Below are 22,525 nucleotides of genomic sequence, written 5' to 3'. Positions count from 1 at the left end.
ATATAGGAAGTTTCTCATAGGCACTGACTCTAGAGCCAAGGAAAGAGTTCCAAACCATTGCAGTTATTCACTGCCTTTGGTCCACCCAGTGCTGCTTCTATTTGAACACCAATGATTTTGTCTCCTTTAGGAAACCTAATACCACCAAACACTAAGTCTACTGCACAGCACAATATTTCAAGCTACTGAACATGCTGCTTTGACTTAATAACTTTACCTGTTTCTGAATGATTTCACTTTGGTTAGAAGCTTGGAGGGTGTGTTCACGCTTAATTTCTATCTGTTGCTGCTTCTTCTTTTGCTGCTGATCCCTGAGTTGCTGAACCCTTTGCAACTGCTCTTGCACACTGGCTGCCTGCACTGTAACCACATTCTGAATCTGGTGAGTCTGCACAGCACTGCTTTGCTGAATTTGAATAGGTAACTGGAGTTTGATTTGCTGGGGCACACCACCTTGCTGAGCCTGTATCTGAGCCACAACCTGTGACTGGATCTGAGAGAAAACCTGGACTTGTTGTTGCAGCTGAGGCACAGCAATGACTTGGGGCTGTGGCTGCTGTATTTGTAGCTGAGGACGGGATGGGGATGAAACAGTAACTTGATTTAACGTTTGTCCTGACGAAAGAGTTTGAGTTGAAGACTGTACCTGGGGTTGTGATTGTGGCTGGCCTTGGGAAGGAATCTGAAGAGATGTATGTGGTTGAATTGGAATCGGTTGTGAGGTTGTAGTCTGAACCTGGGATTGCTGTCCAGGAGACACTTGGGATGGAGTTGACGGACGTATTCGAGTCTGTGGTGGACTTTGGACACGAACAGGAGACTGTCCTTGGGCATTAGTTTGAGGCTGGCACTGTGCTGCAACTTGGGGTTTGGATGACTGTGCTTGGGTGGGTTGTGCTTCAGAAGGGACATGGGATGCAACAGTTGTTTGGGTCTGAACTTCAGGCTGAGTCTGAACTTCAGGCTGAGTTGGGGTTGGGGGTGGGGGCGGGGGCTGGGGCTGGGGCTGGGGCTGTGCTGAAGGCTGAGCAGTCTGTGGCTGGGCTTCTGCAGGACTCACACTCGATGACTGAGCTGGTGGCAGGGTTTTAGCTTGTTGCACCTGTGTCTGGGGTGATGATTTACTCTGTTTTTGTTCACCTGAACCTGTGAAAAAAAAGACAAAGCATTTCTATTCTTCTAGAACATATGGTTGTGGTTAAAGACAAATGTGAAAGGGATTTCCTAAAGTTGATAATTCTAGATTTTGGTACAAAGACTTCAATCTTTGAAGAGGTCCACTTAGACATGCTCACGTTAGGACTCTCCTGAACTGGGAGAGGGAGACCTGCTTCTTGGCGGCCTCTTAACTTTTCTAACTTTCCAGAGTGCTGGCTTCCAAAGCGAGATGCAGCCTCTGGAAATCAACGAAGTCTTCTGAGCCAGGGTAGTACCAAGTCTCACATTTGTCCTATGGGTGGTGGCAGTTAATGATAGTGCCCTGCAATTACAGAATCTGAACTGGATATAGGTACCCTTCCTGAGATCACCTCTGTGACAGCCTTCAGTACCTACAAGGCTCAATAAAGAGGAAGCGTGGGCACAGTTATCATGATACCTGTTATTTTGTCCCTTTCTGTTTGTGGGTATGTTTGTTTTTTAATGGGAGCAAAGGGTAGTATAGACAGGAAGTCTATAAGAACAAACCATCAAAGCACTGAAATGTTCTGAGGCTATGTCAACTACTTAGCTCACTGGCTTGAAGATTGACCTGCTAAGGGCAAGTATCAATCCTCTCATCCCCATCAGCCCAGCAACAAGTGGTAATAACACATGGCCTTCTCAGGAAGCCCAGAGTTCTACCTGTTGCGGCACTGGACACCGTAGTGGTGGTGGTGGTGGTGGTACTGGCTGCCGTGGCTGTTGTTGCCAATGGGGTAAAGAGGAACCGCTGAACTGTACCATTTGGCATTGCAGCTTGCATGAGCTGCTGTCCTGGACCTGGGAGTATAGTCACCCCTTGAGGTATTAACTGCAACTGTCCAGTAGTTTGACCTTGTCCTTGAATTACCACGGTCAAACCTTGATTGCCACCCTGTGGAAAAAACACACAGCATGTAAACAGTGTTCAAAATATCAATCTGTAAAGCATTTTTACTACATCATTTCTATGTTGTGAAGATCCCTCATCATAATGGAAAAACATATTTGAATATCTAAGGAATGTCATCTCCAAGAATTTAGATAAGCTCAAATAAGGATATTTGGATTGTTTGGTGGAAAAAACATGAACAATCCAGAATTCCAGTTCAAGCACTTCAAATGGACAGTCAGATATCTATCTATAAGCAACATCAATCCTCCAGATCCAGCTTCCCCATCTATAAGATAAGGCACTGGAGTGAGTAAGTATGGTCTCAATAAAATTTTGAATTTAAATCACCTGACACTCATATTAATTCATAATTTTCAAAGTACCTTCACATATAATACCTCATCTGATACAATGGTCAGGTTAGAAAGGTCAAGTCCCCAGCCCAAGTTAAAGGTGAGATAAAATGAGAAACCCAGGTCTACTGAGTTTTGCTTTTTTCAATGTGTATCAAATTTTTACCTACAGTGTGTTTGAGTGTCTATGTGTACACAAGTACAAAAATCTTAGGGTTCCGGGTATCAGTTGCAAACCCCAAATAAGAAGGGTCACAAATGTCTGAGCAGTTATCCAAATGAGAACAAGGAACCAAAAACTATGGATGTACTGCCTCTTCTGTCAAGAACCTAGCAACCTTGGGGACTGGGGCTGTGGCTCAGCAGCAAAGCACTTGCCTAGCATATGTGAGGCACTAGGTTCGATCCTCAGCAGCACCACATAAAAATAAAAAAAAAAAGTATTCTTTCCATCTACAACAACAATAAAAAAGAAAAAAAGAAGAACCTAGCAACCTTAATCTAGCAAACTTTGACTGCCAGGAACATGGCAAAGAATTAGAAAGCGAAAGTAAAAAATAATCCCATAAATTCCCAGTGGACAAAACTGATGCCACAAAGTCTATGTACTGAGCTCACTATACTCATTAATCTCTCAAAGCTTATTTACTCTTGCTTTTCAAGCAGGAAAAAGAAATCTCCCTATATACATAGATATTCCCCCCTTGGTCCTGGGGATTGATCACAGAGGTGCTTAACTACTGAGCCACATCTCCAGTCCTTTTATTTCTTTATTTTTATTTTTATTTTTAAAATTTTTATAGTTATAGATGGACAGCATGGCTTTATTTTATGTGTTTATTTTTATGTGGTGCTAAGGATTGAACCCAATGCCTCACACATGCTGGGCAAGCAATCTACCACTGAGCCACAACCCCAGCCCCCCTTTTATTTTTTAATTAGAGACAGGGTCTCACTAAATTGCTAAGTTTGGCCTCCAACTTGTGATCCTCCTGCCTCAGCTTTCTCAAGCCTAGCCACTGGGATTACAGGTATGTGCTAATGCACCTGGCCTAAAATTTATATATTTTGGGCAAGCTCAAAAATATACAGAAGACCAAGTATAACTTAAAGAATAATTATAAAGTAAACATCTATAAAACCACCCCTCTAGCCATTGTTGTGCGTATTCAGGAAGACCCCTGTAATGCGCCCTGATCTCAATTCTCTCCCTTACCCCTAGAGGTAACCACTACCTGCATTTGTTGAAAACACTTATCTTCTTGGAGTGTTCCTAATGAGGTCTTTATAGGACTATAGCAGTTCATGACTTCAAGAACATGCTTCATGAATAATACAATGGAAATGGTTCCCATTCCAGGTAGAATAAAGCAGCTCTGTACCCTATGCAGTATAGCTTAGTGTTGCCCATTTCTGAATTTCATATATAGACACATACATACATATGTATATATATGTATATATACATACATATGTATATATGTATATATATTTATTTATTTATTTTTTTTGCAGTGCTGGGGATTTGAACCCAGGGCCTTGTGCTTGCAAGGCAAGCACTCTACCAACTGAGCTATATCCCCAGCCCCTGTATTTGTTACTTCCATCTTTAACTCAATATTTGTGAGAGTCATCTATGCATTTCTGAGTAGTTGCAATGTGTTCACTTTAATTTTTGTAGGAATATACGATTTATCTATAGATTGACAGGAGGGTATTACATATAATGCTGCGATAGATATTATATCCATGTATTCTGGAGCTCACAGGAACAAGGATTTCCATAGGGACATAAATAGCAGAACTACTATGGCCTGGAAAATGCACATCTTTAACTGTACTAGCTAACATCTAGATTTTTTTTTCCAAAATGGCTAAACTAAATGACACTCCAATGAACCGTGCCAGAGTCCACTGAGCTCCACTGCTTTGTTAATTCTTGGTTCTGCTGAACATTTAACTTTAGACCCATCTTAGGCATATAGTCTTAATGTGCATTTCCTTCATCATTAATAAAGTTCATCAGTTTTAAAAAATTTTACGCATGTGAATTTCCTCTTTCCTTATCAAGTTTGTTTATTCTTTTTTCTACTGACCTATTTTTCCATTTTGGGATTGGGAGGGGGCTGGTTTGGTACCAGGGATTGAACTCAGGAGCGCTTAACCACTGAGCCACATCCCCAGTCCTTTTTTATATTTTATTACAGACACGGTCTCTCTAAGTTCTGAGGTTGGGTTTGAACTCGAAATCCTCCTGCCTCAACCTCCCAAGTTGCTGGGATTACAGGTGTACATCATCATGCTCAGCTCTTATTTTTAGAAAGTTGAATTTATTAAATGTTTTCCTTTACAGTGAGGGTCTCTGTGGGTTTAGAGAAAGTTATAGGGCTGGGGATGTGGCCTGGTAGTAGAATACTTGCATAAGTTGCATGAAGCCCTGGGTTCAATCTCCAGTACTGCAATAAATCAAACTAAATCAAATAAAGAAAGCTATGAAAGATACCTTCTTGTATCTTATCTTTCATGGTTAGGACTTCCATCTTCTTGGAATCAAGTTTATTCACAGAATAAGGGAGTAGCCCAATTCTGTGGTTACACATTATATATAATATACATATTATATACATAACACACACACACACACGCACAGTCAGTTGGCCTAACACCATTTACTCAAAAATCTTTCCTTACCTCAGTGATTTGTAAAGTGACCTCTGTGGTATAACAAGTGTCCACATAGGTGGAGATTACATTCTGTATTCTACTGTTCTGTTAAGTCTCTTTATCCCTGCCTTGGTAACTCGATTTATGAATTGGTGAAGGACTATAGTTAATATGGATATCAAGATATCACAAGGCGAATTCTCCCATTCTTCAATAGCATCATAATTATTTTTGATCCTTTGTGCTTTCATTTAAATCTTAAAAATCAGCTAGTGCTGATTCTTTTTTAAAAAAAATCTCTTGGGATTTTGATGGAAACTGCATTTAATCTATTGATCAATATTGGATGACTTGCTGGGGACAGTGGTGCATACCTGTAATCCCAGCAGCTTGGAAGGATGAGGCAGGAGGATCTCGAGTTCAAAGCCAGCCTCAGCAATGGTGAGGCACTAAGCAACTCAGTGAGACCCTGTCTCCGAATAAAATACAAAATAGGGCTGGAGGTGTAGCTCAGTGATCGAGTGTCCCAGAGTTCAATCCCTGGTACCACTCCACCCCCACTCCTCTCCCCCGCCACCAAAAACAATGACCTGATTACAATATTGTATCTTCCAAGGAACCAGTTTAATGTGCTCAAAATTTGGTTTTCCCATGGAAACTGGACAACTAATAAACCTTTGGCAGGTAAAAGGGTTATCCATCCATTTCACTAGTATACCTCCCCACCTAGGGACTCCATAGTGGGGTTTATTGTATCTTGTATTATAAGAAGTACACTTCTTTTTTTGTTTTTCTTTCTTTCTTTCTTTTTCAGTACTAGGGATTGAACCTAATGGTGCTTTACCACTGAGTTACATGCCCAGCATTTACTTTTTTTTTTTTTTTTTTTTTTTGAGATAGGGTCTTGCTAAGTTGCTAAGGCTGGCCTTGAACTTGTGATCTTCCTGCCTTAACTTCTCACAGAGCTGGGATTACAGGTGTGTACCATGGCACCTGGTTAAGCACTCTTGTTGGTACTCTAGGAAAAATCCTTCTTAAAATAAGTACATTTTTTAACTTATCAAAATTAAGGGCATGTTTTCAAACTTATACCAAGAATAAATAAGATCACCTCTAAAGTTAAATTACTTACGTGGCCCTGAGTTAACTGAGTGAGCTGAGCCATGGTAAGCTTCACCTGCCCTTGCTGGGGACGAGGGGACTGTGGAGTTGGAGACTGTAGATTTGCAGTTGATGTTCCTTTCTGCCCAGGTGTTGAGGAAGCTGTGCTTGGGGCAGAAATTGCAGTGGAAACAGGCTGACCTCTGATGATCTGAGTCACCACTTGTTGGGGAGTGCCTGCACAAACAGCAAAATATCCCAGATGCTCACGTGCCCTTAGCATTATCTTGAATTCAAATAATTCAACACTTTAGCAGCAAACATTTTCCAGTTTCTGCTATCTGAAGTACTAGAGTATGAAAATAATATTCTTCGATAAAAGCCAAAATGACAGCAGGGAAGACAAAAGAGAACATGTAAAAATAAGACATTTATAAGGTTGGTTTTTATTTCTATTATTTCTCATTTTTCTAAATATAATCTTCTCCTACTTTTCCCTTGGCAGTACTGGTGATTAAAACAAGGGGCATTCTATCACCCAGCCCTTTTTGTTTCTTTTTATTTACAGACAGGGTCTTGTTCAGTTGCCCAGGCTGGTCTGACCTTGAAATTCTCTGCCTCTGCCTCTAGAGTAGCTGGGATTGCAGGTGTGCGCCTGGCTCTAACAGTTACTTGACATAGCTAGGAGAACCATGAGGGTAAGTACCATTTTATGTCCTCAAAACTAGGGAAAAGTCTTCAAAGAATGCTTTCATTGTAATTGTTCAATAAAAGTTCATTGAATGAATGCATTTAACTGAAATGGCTCTATAGTTTTCTACAAATTTCTTGTTTAATTTGGTAAAACTAGAAGAAATAGGAGAGTGGAATTTCCCCCCTGTTGTTAAAGATAATTATTTGGTAGCTATTTTGACATTTACAGATTCATTACTAGTAAATGACATCAGATTTTTGAAGTTTTTATATTTATTCTTTTTTCCTTCTATGAATATATGTATGTATACATATATGCATTTTAATAGCTAAATAATATTTCCAATTACTGTACATGGATAAACTACATGAATGTATTTGAAAATTCAGAGTACTTCCCATTTTTCTTTGTTAAAATACAGTAAAAAAGCCAGGTGTGGTAACACCTGTAATTTCAGCAGCTTGGAAGGCTGAGGCAGGAGGATTGAGAGTTCAAAGCCAACTTCAGCAACTTAGCAAGACTCTAAGCAACGCAGTGGGACCCTGTCTCTAAATTAAAAATAAAAAGGGGGTCTGGGGAGATAGCTCAGTTGGTAGAGTGCTTGCCTTGTAAGCACAAGGCCCTGGGTTCGATCCCCAGCACCCAAAATAGAAAAAAAATAAATAAATAAAAAATAAAAAATAAAAAGGGCTAGGGATGTGGCTCAGTGGTTAAATACCCCTGGGTTCAATCCCAGGTATCCAAAAAAAAAAAAAAAAAAAAAAAAAAGGAAAAGAAAAAGAGTAAAATCCTTCATTACAAATTTTGTGTTTCTGGTGATTTCCTTAGAATAAACCCCAAAATATTCCTGGGTTCACAGTAGGAAATAACGCTGTTTGAGTTTTAAGAAAGGATATGCAAATTCACACTCCCACCCCACCTCCAAGTGCCCATCTCTTCAAACCCTAGAATATTCCAGTAATCAAAAGTATCATAGTATCACAGTGCCTGAACTGCCTCAAGTACCACAGAAAGTCAGCATCTCAAAGTACTTCACTTGTGAACTCCCTCTCATACTTTGTCCATTTCTCTACTTTCCCCACTTTAAATAATGTCTTTTTCCCACTTTGCCTTCAATTTTATTTATTTCTAAACCTATAAATATTTTTTAATGCAGTCAAGTAGGCTAGGGATTTTTTGTGTGTGTGGTGTAAGAGATTGAACCCAGGGCCTCGTGCTTGCAAGGCAAGCACTCTACCAACTTAGCTACATCCCCAACCTAAGCTTTTTAATTTAGGTTTTTTGTTATTGTTTTTGCTTTAATTTTTGCTCAAGAAGTTTTCCTACATTCATGCAGTCGCTGACTAGACATACATTCATCGGTGTGTTCTTATTTATGGTATTAGGTTGTGACAACAGAAGTCTATTTCCACCCCGCAAACTGTAAGCCAATTACTCCAGCAGAATTCACTGATTCAAAATGACACTTTTGTCATACAGTAAATGTTCATATACAACACCTTTTTAATTACAATTATCTGTGTAGTTTCCTCTGGTATCATGCCACCAACTCTGGTGAATTTATGTTTTAACAACTGACAGTTCAAGTTTTCTATTATTACTCCTAAATGTTTCTTAGTTGTTCTCATCTATTTATTCAAGATGAATTAAAAAAACAGTGTGGTCGAGTGCTTTAAATCTGAGAGCTTTTGGACTCCAATACCATGTCCTTGTTCACTGCGGTTTGAGGAACAATATATGAAAAGTTATCATTTCAAGTGATGACCTGGCACTAATAAATTGCTATAATAAACACAGATAAAAGGACTGGTACTAGTAAATTCTATGGATCTCATTAATAATCCAATATGTACATGTTATTTTTAGACTATCATCAAAATCTAAACTCAAAAATTTAATAATGACAATTAGACCTTACAAGATTGTGAATCCCACTTTAAGACAGACTAGTGTGGTAGAGGGAAGAGGGATCGTTAAGTTCCAGTGCAATCTGGAGACAGGCATGGAATATACCCGCCCACCCACCCTTCTCTGCCTCGCCCAGTGCCTGTCCTCTTTAGGCCTCATCACCAAAAGGGCCACCTTGTCTTCCTTGAAGGAATCATGCCCACTTTCACCTCAGGGCCTTCACATTTGCTGTTCCTTTTGCATGAAACTCTTTTCTGAGACGTGCTCAGTTCTCTTACTTCTTCAGGTCGGTAAATTCTAATTTTCAACTTTCTCCAGCTGTCTTTTCCAAAATTCAACCCTCCCTGAAAATCACACCCAAACCCCAACTCTTCAACATTTCTATCATCCTCATTTCCATTTTCCAAGGTACTGATCATTAATTTATTGTTTATAAAGTTTATATATCATTATATACAATTACATTTTAAACACATATACAATATTATGTACATGTAATTTATTTATCTGGTTATTATCTATTTTATACTTTCAGTTACATGAGGGAAGTAATTTTGGCTAATTAGTTCAAAGTACAATCATCTGGGTCTGGAACAGTGTCTGGCACATAAGTAGTACTGAGTATTTGTTGAATGAATAAATTAATATATGGACTTGGAAATCAGACAAATCCAAAATGAGTCCATCCAGCTTAATAATTTGAGAAATTGCTCAACATGCTGAGTTTCAGTTTCTTCATGTATAAAATGGGGGTAATATTAGTACTTATTTTATATAAAGATTAAATGAGAACTTATGAATGAAGAGAATATATCCTGGCACAGAGTAAGTGATCAGTATATGAGAATTGCTATTATTATCACTACTACTAAGAATCAGTATGTCAAGGCAAACTTTGTCTAACAGACAATAAATGAGCACTGCACAGCTCATTTGAGCAAGGTTGAGCAGTTTTATCAAACTCCACCCTATAGGGCATTTAAGACTTCAGGGAAGAAAAAAATGGTAAAACCCCAGGTATGGGCAGTTTGGAAGCTCTAGATTCACATATGCGGGTCAGATAAACATGACTGCACTGGATAAGGTATCAAGGAGAAACAGTTAATCTGCAAATTAACTAAATCTCAGCACTCTACCACTGAGCTATATTCCCAGCCCTTTTTACTTCTTATTTTGAGACAGGGTCTTGCTAAATAGCCCAGGATAGGCTTTGAAGTAGCTGGGATTACAGGGATACAACATTATGCCTGTCAGAAGACTGCTTTTTATTAAAAAAGCAAAAATCATAAAACTCTGGTTTAACATTAGAATTGTGCTAAATTACATAACGATTATAAACTATTTTGTGAATCTTTCCTTCTGTACCCTAGAACTATGTTTTATAATAAGGAAATTATTTCATATCCATTTAGAAGAATTTTACCGATGAAACCAAGTTGTCTGGAATTCCTTTTTGTAGGTAAAATGTGGCAACTTTCCAAATTTCTTCCTTGGACATGAATCACTGATGCTTTCATTTTATAAGCACAGTATTTAATTACATTATATTATTCAAATAGATTTCATTCCAAAGGCTAGAGACTGAGAATTCTGCAAGACTTACCATAAAGGTGCCTATTTGGAATTCTCTTGACTTAAAAAATTCCTGTTTTTATTATACTTTCTCAAACTTCCCAATTTTGTGAACTGGCATTTTCCTTCCATTTCTCAAGATTAGACTTGCAACAGATCTGTCTGATTTAATTTTCCCCCCTTTCTGTTTCTTAATCGTTGGTACTTGTGCTTTTATTTTCTCCTTTTATTCTCTTTTAAGACTTGTTCTCTACATTTTATTAACTTCTGATTACGACCTAAGACGTATTTTAACACCTAGAGTAGGTGCTCAAATACTTAATGAATAAACTGAATATGTCTGAGTTCAGCTTTGGTGGAAAGGCTTGAATTTGCTTTTGACGATTTATAATTACATAATTGATGTTCTATAACTTAAAAGTTACTTATAGGTTTTGAAAATTTTCCAAGTAAATAAAGGTCATTAGTAGATCATCTTATTAACTTCTAGCTTTATTACCAAGAACATGGCCTATACACATCTACTTTTGGGAATTTATTTGTGGCGCAAAACCATTTTTCCACTAAGTAGTCAATAAATATTAAAATGAATGTGCATTCCTGAAAACACAAAGGTTGGTAGACAGTGGTCCATTTGTGGTCTACTATGCTCTTGCTGGTGCCTCCTTGACTTTGAATAGTTTTGAAATACTTTTTATTTATAAGGACTCCAGTTACAGCTTTGTTGCAATTTCTTATCTTTAAGTCAATACAATATAAAATTTTTTGTCTTAATTGTTTTTTTTTCCCCTTCTTTTTGTAAACACTGAATATTATGTAGGATTATCCTTGTTCTTTCTTTGGCCTTTATGTCAAATGTCTTTGTGAATCTTTTATTTGTACCTTTTCTGGAAATTTGATTTTAGGTATATTTCTCATAAATGTATAGGGGTGGTTTTTTTGGTTGTTTTTTACTCCATCTTTACAGACTCCAATTTTAATACGGTAGTTTTAAGGCATTCACATTAATTCTAATAAATGAAGTTCTAGCACTGCCTTCATATTTTTGATTTTTGCTGTTTTATGTTTCTTAGCTGTTTCTTGATTGTCTTTTGTCATACAAACTTCAGTGTGATTTTTTTACTTCAATGATTTTTAACCTATATAATTCCTTTCATTAGCAGTTTCTTTAACATTTTTATTAAGCATACTTGAACCCATTTTTTTTTCTTAATGGCAAGACCAAGACTGACATAATATCTATGATAGAGTATCCCATAATGGATTCGAAATTTAGTATGCTCTGAGGTATTAATTCAAATTGGTAGTTTCTAATACGCACAGTGCCAAATACAGAGTATTACAGACTTCTTAGACTGGCTGCGTAGATGTAAAATGGTAATACTAGATGGATGAATACCTGGCCTGTACCATCACAGGTGTTCGAATAATTGCCTTTCCTAGTGTTGACTGTTGGAGTGGGGTTTCTAATCACCGTCATACCAGGGCGGATCTGAGGCCCTGTGATTACCTATAAATGACACAAAGGACAATGAATTAAAATGTTTTTAAATTACTAAAGCAGGATGGTCTTAGAACACAAGATGTTTAAACACTCTATATTGATAAACATGCCTACAGAAATGATAGAGGCTCCTGGACACTGCATTTTAATTATGTTAAGCATTGGAATAAAGATGAATTTTTAAGAAGAGAAAATTTTATTTAACTCAAATACGATAGTATGAAATTCCTTGCCATTGATACCAAGAACAGTCTACCGACTGAAAGGAGGGAAAAGAAACCAGCAAGACTCTGCTCTGTAACTACTGCTCACAGGAAAATGTTGAGTCCTATTATCTACGCTCCAATCTATACCTGTAACCCAGACCATTTAAGAGTTAGATAAGAAACTAAAAAAAGTTCTTTCATAGTTTTAAAAGGGCAATTAGATAGCAAATTATTCCAGTTTTACTTATAGAAAGAACATTTTCAAGTCTGCAAAATGTCAAACCTTTGCCTTAATACTAGAAATAATGTGTCCTTTATGTTTACAGAACAGCTGAGAACAGAGTACTTATAGTGCCACGGACTATTTTTCTTTTTAGCTCTTAACTAGGCTGCACAGCATGTTTCTTTGTTGAGGGGAAGGGAGGTCCAGTGATTAATGCAGGTTTCTTTATAAAATCCTTGAAGTAATTACTATTATTCATAAACTACACTAATGTGCTATTAACAAATATTAAAATTAACACTTCAAGTATCAGTTTTACTTATCAGAATAAATGGAATTTTCACAAATAAGTACTTGATGACAGATTAAAAGTAAAGGAAAATCAGCTATATTCATATGGGAAGAGGCCATTCTAAATCCTTCAACCTGAAACATTCGATGCTTCCAAAGAGAATGAGCCCATGAAGAACTCTTACTTGTGACGTGCTTGGTGGTTCCTCCAGAGCCTGAGGTATTAGGCCTAATTGTGACTGTTGCTGTCCTGGGCTGGAATGAAGTAAAGGTTTTGCTGACTTGTACCTGTACTTGATGGAATGATACCCAGGACTTTCTGCTGTACTTGAACAACGCCTTAAAAAAAGATGAAGAAGTAATTAAGTACTGCCCCTCTACAGAAAAGCATTGAGTGCTGCTTTGTTTCTAAGGAGAAACTATGTGTGGCAGGGTTTTATAGTGGGCTACATAAAATGTGAGATCTGAGGACTGAAATCAGTGAAAAGGAAATGAAAAATAATGGCAACAGTATGATCTGGGCAAATGTGAATTAAAACTTCACATTTCCCTTACCTCCTTGTGTTGCTGGCACATTTACAGCGACAATCTTGCTGTTTGCAGGAAGTGCAGTTTGGTAATTACTTTTCCTGCCATAGTGACTGGATTGCCTGTAATTTGGAAACGTCTGACCTGTGCTGGCAATGGTTGTAGCAGATGTGGCAGCTGTGCTGGTGGCTAATGGGGTATAAGACATTTAATAAGCTTTAGATTTAAAATAACCAGCAACGTAGTGACTTCTAGGTAGGGTACCAATGCATGAAATGTATTGGCTCATCTTGTATTTTTAATAAAAACATTCCTCTCCACTCAAGGTGAACAATGTAGATGTTGCAAGTGAAATAATGTAAGAGAGGAACTTTGCTAATGTAATATTATCTGTAACAAACCAAATGTTACAGCTTGTTTTTTTCAACCAGCCAAAGAAGAAAACAATTTTCTAAAGAAATGTTTCATTTTAGTAGGCAAAGAACTGAAAATGCTTTTTCCTGAATGAATGCAATGTTTGATTTCATTATAGCTGTGTACCTGAATTTGACTGGCCTTGCTTAACCCATGTAGCGAAGGTTTGATGGAAGTTCTTGTTTTGCTGGAATGTGACTGTAGCTGGAGATCCAACTTTAGTAGTTAATACCATTTTCGTTCCAGTGGTAACTGAGCCACTTATGGGGGCCACCATCACTTTCTGAGCTGGAGAGATGGTGCTGGTTGTACTATTTGTTGGGGAAGTAGTAGAAGCTGCAATGACTGTAGGCTTCTGCTGCTCCAATCGTTTCTAAGTCCGGAAAGAAAACATGAACCAAAATCATTCTAAATAAAAATTCCGTTCTGCAAGAAGTTTAGCCACAATGTTTCTTATGCTAAGAAACTACACTAAATTTCTAAGATATTTTACTTGTGAAAATATGCCCATGTAAATGTGGCCTTGAATTTAATTTCTTAAAAGAAGACAATATTTCACATCTCCACATCACATATATTTCAAGTACTAAGGAGTTCATAACAGAAAATAATACATCTTCTAATTTTTCTGGCCTGTACAAATATCCAAACTTTTAAAGGAGATATGAGTAATCCTATTGGAGAAAGAAAAAACTTTATTGCTTAGCAGTGAAATTTAGAGCAAAGAACAAAATCTGGGAGCTGTAAAAGGTTTCTGGTTTACTACGGTATATTACGTACCCAAGTGAGAAGGAGCATGTTAATATTTAAGATTATTATTCAAGTGGACAAACCTGCAATCGAGCAAACTGAAAATTATACTAGACTTCTTATACTATTCAGTTCAAACAACTTCAGAGAAAAATAGTTTTGACTATATAGAATAGTACAATCTGGTCTTTAAAAGTACATGATTGAAGATGGATTTTATGTCTCATTAAGATTGCTGACATTTTCCAATAGTATAAGTGTACACATGTAAAAACAAGAGATGAAATTTACTGCCAATTTGGTGACAGATGCTTTACCTCCATTAATTTATTTAACACTCCTGATAAGGTTGCTCATATTGTGACTTTAAAGATGAGGAAACTGAGACTCAGAGAGGTTGTGTAACTGGTCCAAAGCCACAGAGCTAGTTCATGATGGAGCTGGGATGTCTACTAAGATCAAATTTCAATGCTTCACTGCTATTGCAAACTGCTTGCCTACGACATTCTGTTCAATTTTCCTGAATCTATTTTGCACACACTTTATATACCTGAATATAATGTGAGGTACTCTGCATAATTTTTCATTCCTTAGAACAGAAGTTGAGTTTCGGATACTTAAGAAGTTCATCTTACTGAACTAGTTTAAGACAAAAAAAAAAAAAAAAAAAAAAAAAAAAAAAAAAAACCAAGGCAAAGAAACTGAACACATTTAATAGTAATTTACTGGGGGTTACTGCCTTCAAAACTGTAAGTATTGGCTATTTGAAAACATGCTTTTTACTAAAATTTAAAAATGTAATACACTGCTACATTGTAGAGATAACAAAATAAACCCATAAAGTGAAAACCAAAACCACTTCGCAGTTGCTATGTGAATCGATAACTGTGATTTTTGGATAAACTTCCTGTGAAAGGTAACATCCAAATATGCTGTCTTTTCAAACTTTAAGTGAAGATAAGGATATACAATAAATTAAGAGATACAGAAGAATTTGAAAAAAAAAGTTTACAGAAAGTGAGAGAAAACAGTTTGAAACACTGATTTATATGATTAATTTTTAAGTAGTTATGTGTAATAATGTTAATACTACTTACTATAAATATATGTAGATTTACCGTATATTCCAAAAGTTTATTCATTCATGTTGGCTAAAATCTTAACATATCTTCTCAATAGAAATAAGCACCTTTTCTTAGGGTATCAAATATCTAGGTGTCTACATTACATTTATTACAGTATGGAAATGCTAAGAAACCATTAGTAGCTTTATGATCAACAAACTCTTATACAATCTTAGTACAGTTTGCTTTATCATGGACTACAGAAATTTTCCAGATTGGAATTTTGCAGGAAAAACTATTTCTAGAAACTATTCATGGCATTATAAAGATAATTTAAAAAATTATTTCAATGCTCTCCAAATATGTATACTATGTAAAACCATAGCTTGGTATTATCCCAAAGTTCTTTTCTCTTCTTTTTTGCAGTGTTGGGGACTGAACCCTGGGCCTTCTATTGTGCATGTGAGGCAAGCATTCTACTGCTGAGCTACATCACCAACCCCACAGAGTTATTGTCACCTAATAAAATTAAGATACAGATGAGGTCCACATGAATATACGGTTACTGTGCTTTTGGTGTGCATGAGTTTGTCACAAAATGCAAATTTGTGTCGGGGTGGGAATTTCTTGGGTGGCCAGTCGCTGCTGTCTTAGGAAGCCTCTACCTGAGCCTGAGGCCCTGTGACACCTTCTAGATACTAACCTTAGCCTGCTGCTCAACTGCTTGTGCCTTTTCCTTCTCCACTCTGTAGGGAAATAAAAGGAGAAATTTGTCAGAAACTCTCCTGTCAGACATCTGGAATCTAATGTACATGAAATCTGGCTGACCTTCATTTTATACAAAGGCATGAAATTATTTCTATTTAAAAGTAAACATTTTCCATCTCCACAAAAAAATAAATTTAAAAAATTTCAGACAAACAGAAACAAATGAATAAGATATTAAAAATTAGAAATGGGGGCTGGGAGATAGCTCAGTTGGTAGAGTGCTTGCCTTGCAAGCATGAGGCCCTGGGTTCGATCCCCAGCACCGCAAAAAAAAAAAAATTAGAAATGGGACATTAATAAACTATTCACAGCACTTAAAATCAAAAGGTGGAGTAAAATTAATGGGGATGTGTTGAATAAACTATTAAAATCAAGGTTCTTTAATTCTGAAGTGACAAAACTCTTCAAATACGTAATGAGCTGGTAACCATTTCCTTACCTCTCAGCAAATGCCCTGATTTCCCATAGTTCCAACTCTTCTTCTGCAACCCAGGTTTCAATAATCACAGGGCCAGTTTGCTTGGGTGTTTCTGGTCTTTTTGGTCGCAATGCACTTGATCGAAGGCCTTTCCGCTGAGGTGTAGGTGTTTCTGTGGTAAAGAAATCAGAATATTTTAAGCAATATAGCTACTAAAATTAGAGTACTTCTGGCATAACCTCTCATATCATGAAAAGCAATGGTTGGCAAACATTTTCTTCTTAAAGGGCCAGATGGTGTAAATACTTAAGACCGTGCAGGGCCAGATGGTTTCTGTTGCAATTACTCAACTTTGCCTTTGTATCATGATAAGAGCCAAAGCCGATGCATAACTAAGTGTGGCTGGGTTCCAATCAAATTTCACATCAAAGGTAGGTGGTCCGACAGGCATGGTGGCATACACCTATAATCCCAGTGGCTCAGGAGGCTGAGACAGAAGGATCGAAAGATCAAGGCAAGTGCTCAGCAAATTAGCAAGGTCCTAAGCAACTTAGTGAAACCTGCCTCAAAATAAAAAGTTAATAAAGGGGGGGTGGGGGTGGAGTATTGGGGGTTGAAGAAGTAGCTAAGTGGTGAATTACTCTGGGGTTAAATCCCCAGTACCTCCTCCCACCCCCAAAAAGTAGGCAATCCAACCCCTCTACCACGCCTTTTCTCTGTGCTTTGAATTCCATTCCAAGTCACCTCCCTACATCTCACTGAAACCAAATTATCCTTCAGGGATCAATATGGATTCAACTTCCTTCAAAAACCTAGCATGTTCCTCTCACAGGTTCAGTGGTATACAACTATGGCTATATGTATTTCTCCATCACAGCACTGAGAGGAGGATTCACTAAATTTACCTAACATAAAGGAGAGATCTGAATCTACTAAGAATAGATAAAGCAGGGTGTGGTTGTATGGGCTGATGATCCCAGTGACTCGGGAGGCTGAGGTAGGAAGAACGCAAATTTAAGGCCAGCCTCAGCAACTTGGTGAGATACTGTCTCAAAATAAAAAATAAAGACTAGAGATGTAGTTCAGTAGTAAAGCACCCTGGATTCAATCCCCAGTATCAAAATCAGATCAGATCTTCTAAGGCTAAGATTAAAAAAAAAATAAAAACGGGAAGGATGAGCACGGAACCTTCTTGCACGTTCAGGGACAGAGAAGCAATATAATCACAGGGGAGCAACAGAAGGAAACTGAAATAGCAGTAGGTCCTGGACTATACGAAGTGATGTAGGACAAAGAAAAGGGAACTGCACTGAAAGCTGTGGGGTCCAGGCAATGGAAGACCTGTCAGGAACGTCTACTCCCATCTGCGGCTCAGCCTATTTGAAATGTCTATTTCTTGCCAGGACAATGCTGTTTTAATTATGATAATATTTCATCATCTACCAGGACAGGTGCCACCTTGTTGGTGTTCTTTCAAAAAATCCTTCTTGTAATTTACTCACAAAGATGAATTTTAAGTAACTTAATCAATTTTCAAAAATTAAATGTGTGCACAAGGGTAGAATCAATGTTTATAAGTTTCGATCTAAAGACATTTTCCTTTCATACTTTTCTTAACATATTTTTCCTAATATATTTCTTATTCATATAGAATTACTGACATATATCTACAATCTGAACCATCCATTAATCTTTCTTATTTGCAGCACATTACACATAATGATGATATATAACCTTTTCTTTGCTTCCTTGAGAATAGGGCCAGATCGCCTTCTATTCATTTTCCAAACAGTATCTCTCATGGAAGTCTGTATGAATCTTGAATATGCCTCTTAAATTATTTCTATACTGCGCATTGGAATATTTTGCAATAGCTTTAACCTTTGAGCCCACAAACCTTTACATCAACTCTATTCATGGTGCCAGGACCCAGATGACCCAAACAGAATGGTGGCTCCCTTTCTGGAGCTAACAGTGGCAATAAAGCCACATCCCTTATCTTCATTACATGAGGTATTATTATAGGGCTTTGAATCCTATGGTTGCCTGCACAATACCTGTTGTCATCAATGTGTGCCTAATGGAATCCTGATATGTGGGGAAAGAATACCTTTTTTAAAACCTGAATCGGTAAGGAAATAATTATCATCAATTTCATAAAACTAGGGCTAATAGGTCAGTAGCAAAAGGACAGAAGTCCTATTCCTTACCTTTTGGTGCTTTCTGGAACTCCAATGGGGCAAATTATTTTCCTGATACAATATTCAGAACGAATACCATAAGGACCAACATCTCTCCGCTTAATTATTTCTGTTGTTGTAATTTCCGTTTCAGATGTTTCTATGGTAATTTAATTCACATAGTATTAATAACCACCTAAAAAACTCAAGAGACCAAAAAGGTACAACATCTGGTGCTTTCAAAAAGAGACACATGGAATAAACTTTCAGAAACATTTGATTAATTAATGACTACAGGATTACTGCTAGACTGCAATGATACTGAGATTCATCCACATGGAGAATTTTTAAATGCTTCTGGGTGCCACTTAGCTATGGTTGGTAGCACTCAGCCAGAATAATAAACACCCTAGAACCAAGCAACAAGCACAGGGTTCCAGAAGTTTCAGTTTAAATGACTTACACTACACAATAATAAATATTACTTTTGAAATTAGAATGGTTTCACCTATCGTGACTCACCTTATAATCCTGCCTTTCTTCCTGACCCTTGGGATTTTATGGCATATGCCAAACTTAAGCAAAGCTGTTTTTTATAAATTACAGAGGTGCTTAAAATTAAGTGAATGGTCAAGGATTTCATCTTTTGAACTTAAACAAGAGTATCGAACCCCTTACCTGTCCGCGTAGTCCCTCCTCCTGGAGGTGCCTTGGCGGCCATGTCATCCCATCTCAAACTGGCCCACAGTAACCGTAACATCAGGCTCACTCCTGCTAAGGACTTCACAGTCTGAAGTCTATACCTGAAAGAACAACCCAAATAAAGCCACATGTATACACATACACATACACACACTCCCCTCTCTATACAAACTGAAAGATTGTGTTTCTTGTCCTTATTGTGACTTCAGCATTTATAATGTGGTTTTATAAGACTGTGACATTACATGTCCATTAAAAGAACTTTCTGTTTCTAGGCATAACATGCATCTAACAACTTTAAATGCCATATAAATATGTAAAGAGTGCATGTTTCATTGGAAGGTTGACATATCAACAATTTATGAAGATTTTATAAATTAATTCAAAAATGTCAGAAAAATTATGGAGAGCAAATAGAGAAAAATCAAAGACTCCTACTAACTGATACAGAAGTCTTGAAGGATAAAATCGTGACTAATTAGATTTTGCTGAAACAAAATAATTGAGTATGTTCACATTTTCTCAAAAAGCAAAGCAAAACTAAAATCCCTCTAGAAATCTAGTAAGACCTTCCCAAACAGAAAGAAAATTTTGTATCCAAATAGTGATTCTTCAAAACACAAACTACAGTATGATGAATACTGCAAATACCAACAACATTTAACCAAGTTAGTGTAGTCTGGGTATCCCACAAAAAAACAATAAAACATCATTAGAAAAAGAACTAATCAGAAGAAAAAGGAATCTGTATCCATACTTTCCCCTAAACATTGTGCATGGAGTTATTGAATACTTTTATAATACTAAAGACGTGTTTCAAAATGAAATTACTCAATTGTAGTGACTATCATGTCCTAACATGTAATTTATCATAAAATGCTTTAAAAGCAATCCTGGGTTATCACTTCTCCAACAGGATCTCTGGATAATTAAATATTCTTTGGACATTTTCAAACTATGTAAATAAATATATGGTTGACTGCAATGTAGAGGAAGCCTATAAAATGAAAATCATTTCCTCCCCACTAACAGAAGTAGACAGTAAATCTTCAGACAACTTTGTATTTGAAAGGCAATATTTTCTACTGTTAGCATTAGTTGGAAAAATGAACAATGTAAGAAAGGGAAAGTTCTAGCTAAAAAGTTGCTACAGTTTCCTAACATCCCATCTCTGCATGCAGATCCCATTCTTTTCATTTTGTTACCACCCGGTGAATCTTTTAAGCTGGACAGATCATCTTTTTTTTTGGCGGTACTGGGGATTGAACCCGGGGCCTTAGTGCTTGCGCAAGCACTCTACCAACTGAGCTATATCCCCAGCCCAGGACAGATCATCTTTAAATCATCAGGGAAATGCTAACTAGTGCAGGGATGTCCTGAGAGGGGGAAAGTGTCTGTCACTTTCAGACCATACCCTATAAAATCACCTAAGGAACTGTTCTCATGGAAGAAAGCAAATGAAAAGAAAAGTTCACTCTCATTCTCTCTTCTTTCCCACTAACTCTCTATGGCCAAATAATAGCTTCAAAGCACTCTATTTAAAATGGATATAACATTAGAAGAGAAACACACCTCATGGATTATTAGCCTGCTCGATGAATCACTTATTCAGAAAATAGTTGACATAGCTCTGTGATACAGCACTTGCCTAGCACATGCCAGGGCCTGGGTTTGATGCCCAGACGGGGGGGAAAAGTTGAGTGTCTTTTAGGTTGTTGGACTATATGAAAGGAACTGGTGACACAGAAGTCAACTCTAACCTGTCCTTGTATTCTCAAGGAACTGCAGAGAGGAAGTACCAGGGAGGGATATCTGACTGGGCTCAGGGAAGGTCAGCAGTTTGCTGGCCTCTCAGAGGACAAGTTAAGGGTATGAGAGTGGCTGACTGAAGGCAAGGGGCACACGTAACGCTAAAGAGGAAAGTGTGCAAGAGCACGCACTTCTTCCCAGACACCACATCCAATGTGTTATGGCTCTGGAGAGGGTATGGAGATGCAGAGTGAGGCTGGCATGGAAGAAGAAGGCGGAAACCAGACTGAAGGTGTAAAGAAGAGCATTAAAAGCCAATGTATTAAAGCCTCCAGCACTGGGCAGGGTGGAGTTCTGCTCACAGATATGATCTACAGGTGACAGCGGCTCTCCCTCTTCTCCCTGCAATAGTCAGCAAGTCCCTCAGCTCACTAGGAATATTCCTGGGAGAGACTGGCATTTTAGGAAAAAACCTCTGGCAGCACTGTGGAAGACAACTACCAGCTCAAAGTGATAACGAAACACAACATCAGGGCCTGGGGGAAAGGAAATAAGGGAATGGACAATGTAGGAGGGAGAAGAGGCGCTCCGGCATTTATGAGACAAGTTTTCCTTTTTCCATATTGTTCAGCCTTAACATTAAATAAACAGAGATCATACATGCACTGCTGGCATTCTTAGCTCCTACTCTAAACAACAAAACATATCTGATTCAAGTGTTAGTATAAAATGCATTTCACATGCATGGTTTTATTTTGTTTTTAAAAATGCATTCTAAAATCAAGAATAACTTACATCTGTACCCATGACTCCATTAGACAGAGGGATTATGTTTGTCCCAACTGCAGTGAATTAAGATGTTAGCATATATTTGAAGGCAATTATTTATAAAAAATGTACAGGAAGGTATTTCCTTCTACTAAAAAATGAGAAATCAACTACACAGATACAAATTGTGTCACAATGCATATTAAAACATAATATAAGGCTCCTGAAACCCAGCCGTGCAGAGAAGGGCCCTGAGCACCACATGATTAGGACTGGTGACTATTTCTTCTTGAGAGTTCAGAGAAAAGTGCTTCCCAGTAGAGCCTACCTTCCACTTCAGAATAGACAAGAGCAGAAAGGCCAGCCTCCACAACTGCCAGGTCATTTTAATTAAAGTATTTGTACACAGTAACTTTTCCAGTGGGAAAGAAGTTACCTGCAGGACAGTCAAGGATACATTTTGGGACCGCTCTCAATGAAGAAAGCAGAAAAGTGCAGAGTAATCCTACAAATCCATGAACTGTAATGAAGAGTTCCTTGATTCCCTGCAGGATTCTGCAAATCCTTCATTGCAGGCCCTGCAGAGAAATTGTA

The 22,525-nt window shown here is 37.6% G+C and overlaps 1 protein-coding gene across 1 annotated transcript in view; it reads right to left on the bottom strand.

Annotated features, from left to right (window-relative positions):
• Positions 1–22,525, bottom strand: part of Bptf (bromodomain PHD finger transcription factor) — a 135,573-nt gene that overhangs the window by 20,126 nt on the left and 92,922 nt on the right. Inside the window, 14 exon segments of the mRNA XM_047546629.1 lie at positions 218–1,146; positions 1,843–2,074; positions 6,224–6,429; positions 6,848–6,851; positions 11,771–11,830; positions 11,832–11,876; positions 12,160–12,165; positions 12,783–12,863; positions 12,865–12,929; positions 13,659–13,905; positions 16,050–16,092; positions 16,554–16,706; positions 18,746–18,872; positions 19,391–19,515. Of these exon segments, the coding sequence (XP_047402585.1) occupies positions 218–1,146; positions 1,843–2,074; positions 6,224–6,429; positions 6,848–6,851; positions 11,771–11,830; positions 11,832–11,876; positions 12,160–12,165; positions 12,783–12,863; positions 12,865–12,929; positions 13,659–13,905; positions 16,050–16,092; positions 16,554–16,706; positions 18,746–18,872; positions 19,391–19,515 (2,323 nt within the window).

This window comes from Sciurus carolinensis, chromosome 3 (assembly GCF_902686445.1).
Source record: "Sciurus carolinensis chromosome 3, mSciCar1.2, whole genome shotgun sequence".
Taxonomy (NCBI): Eukaryota; Metazoa; Chordata; class Mammalia; order Rodentia; family Sciuridae; genus Sciurus; species Sciurus carolinensis.
Note: the sequence above shows the minus strand (reverse complement) of the source record. Positions and strands in the feature narration are given on the sequence as shown.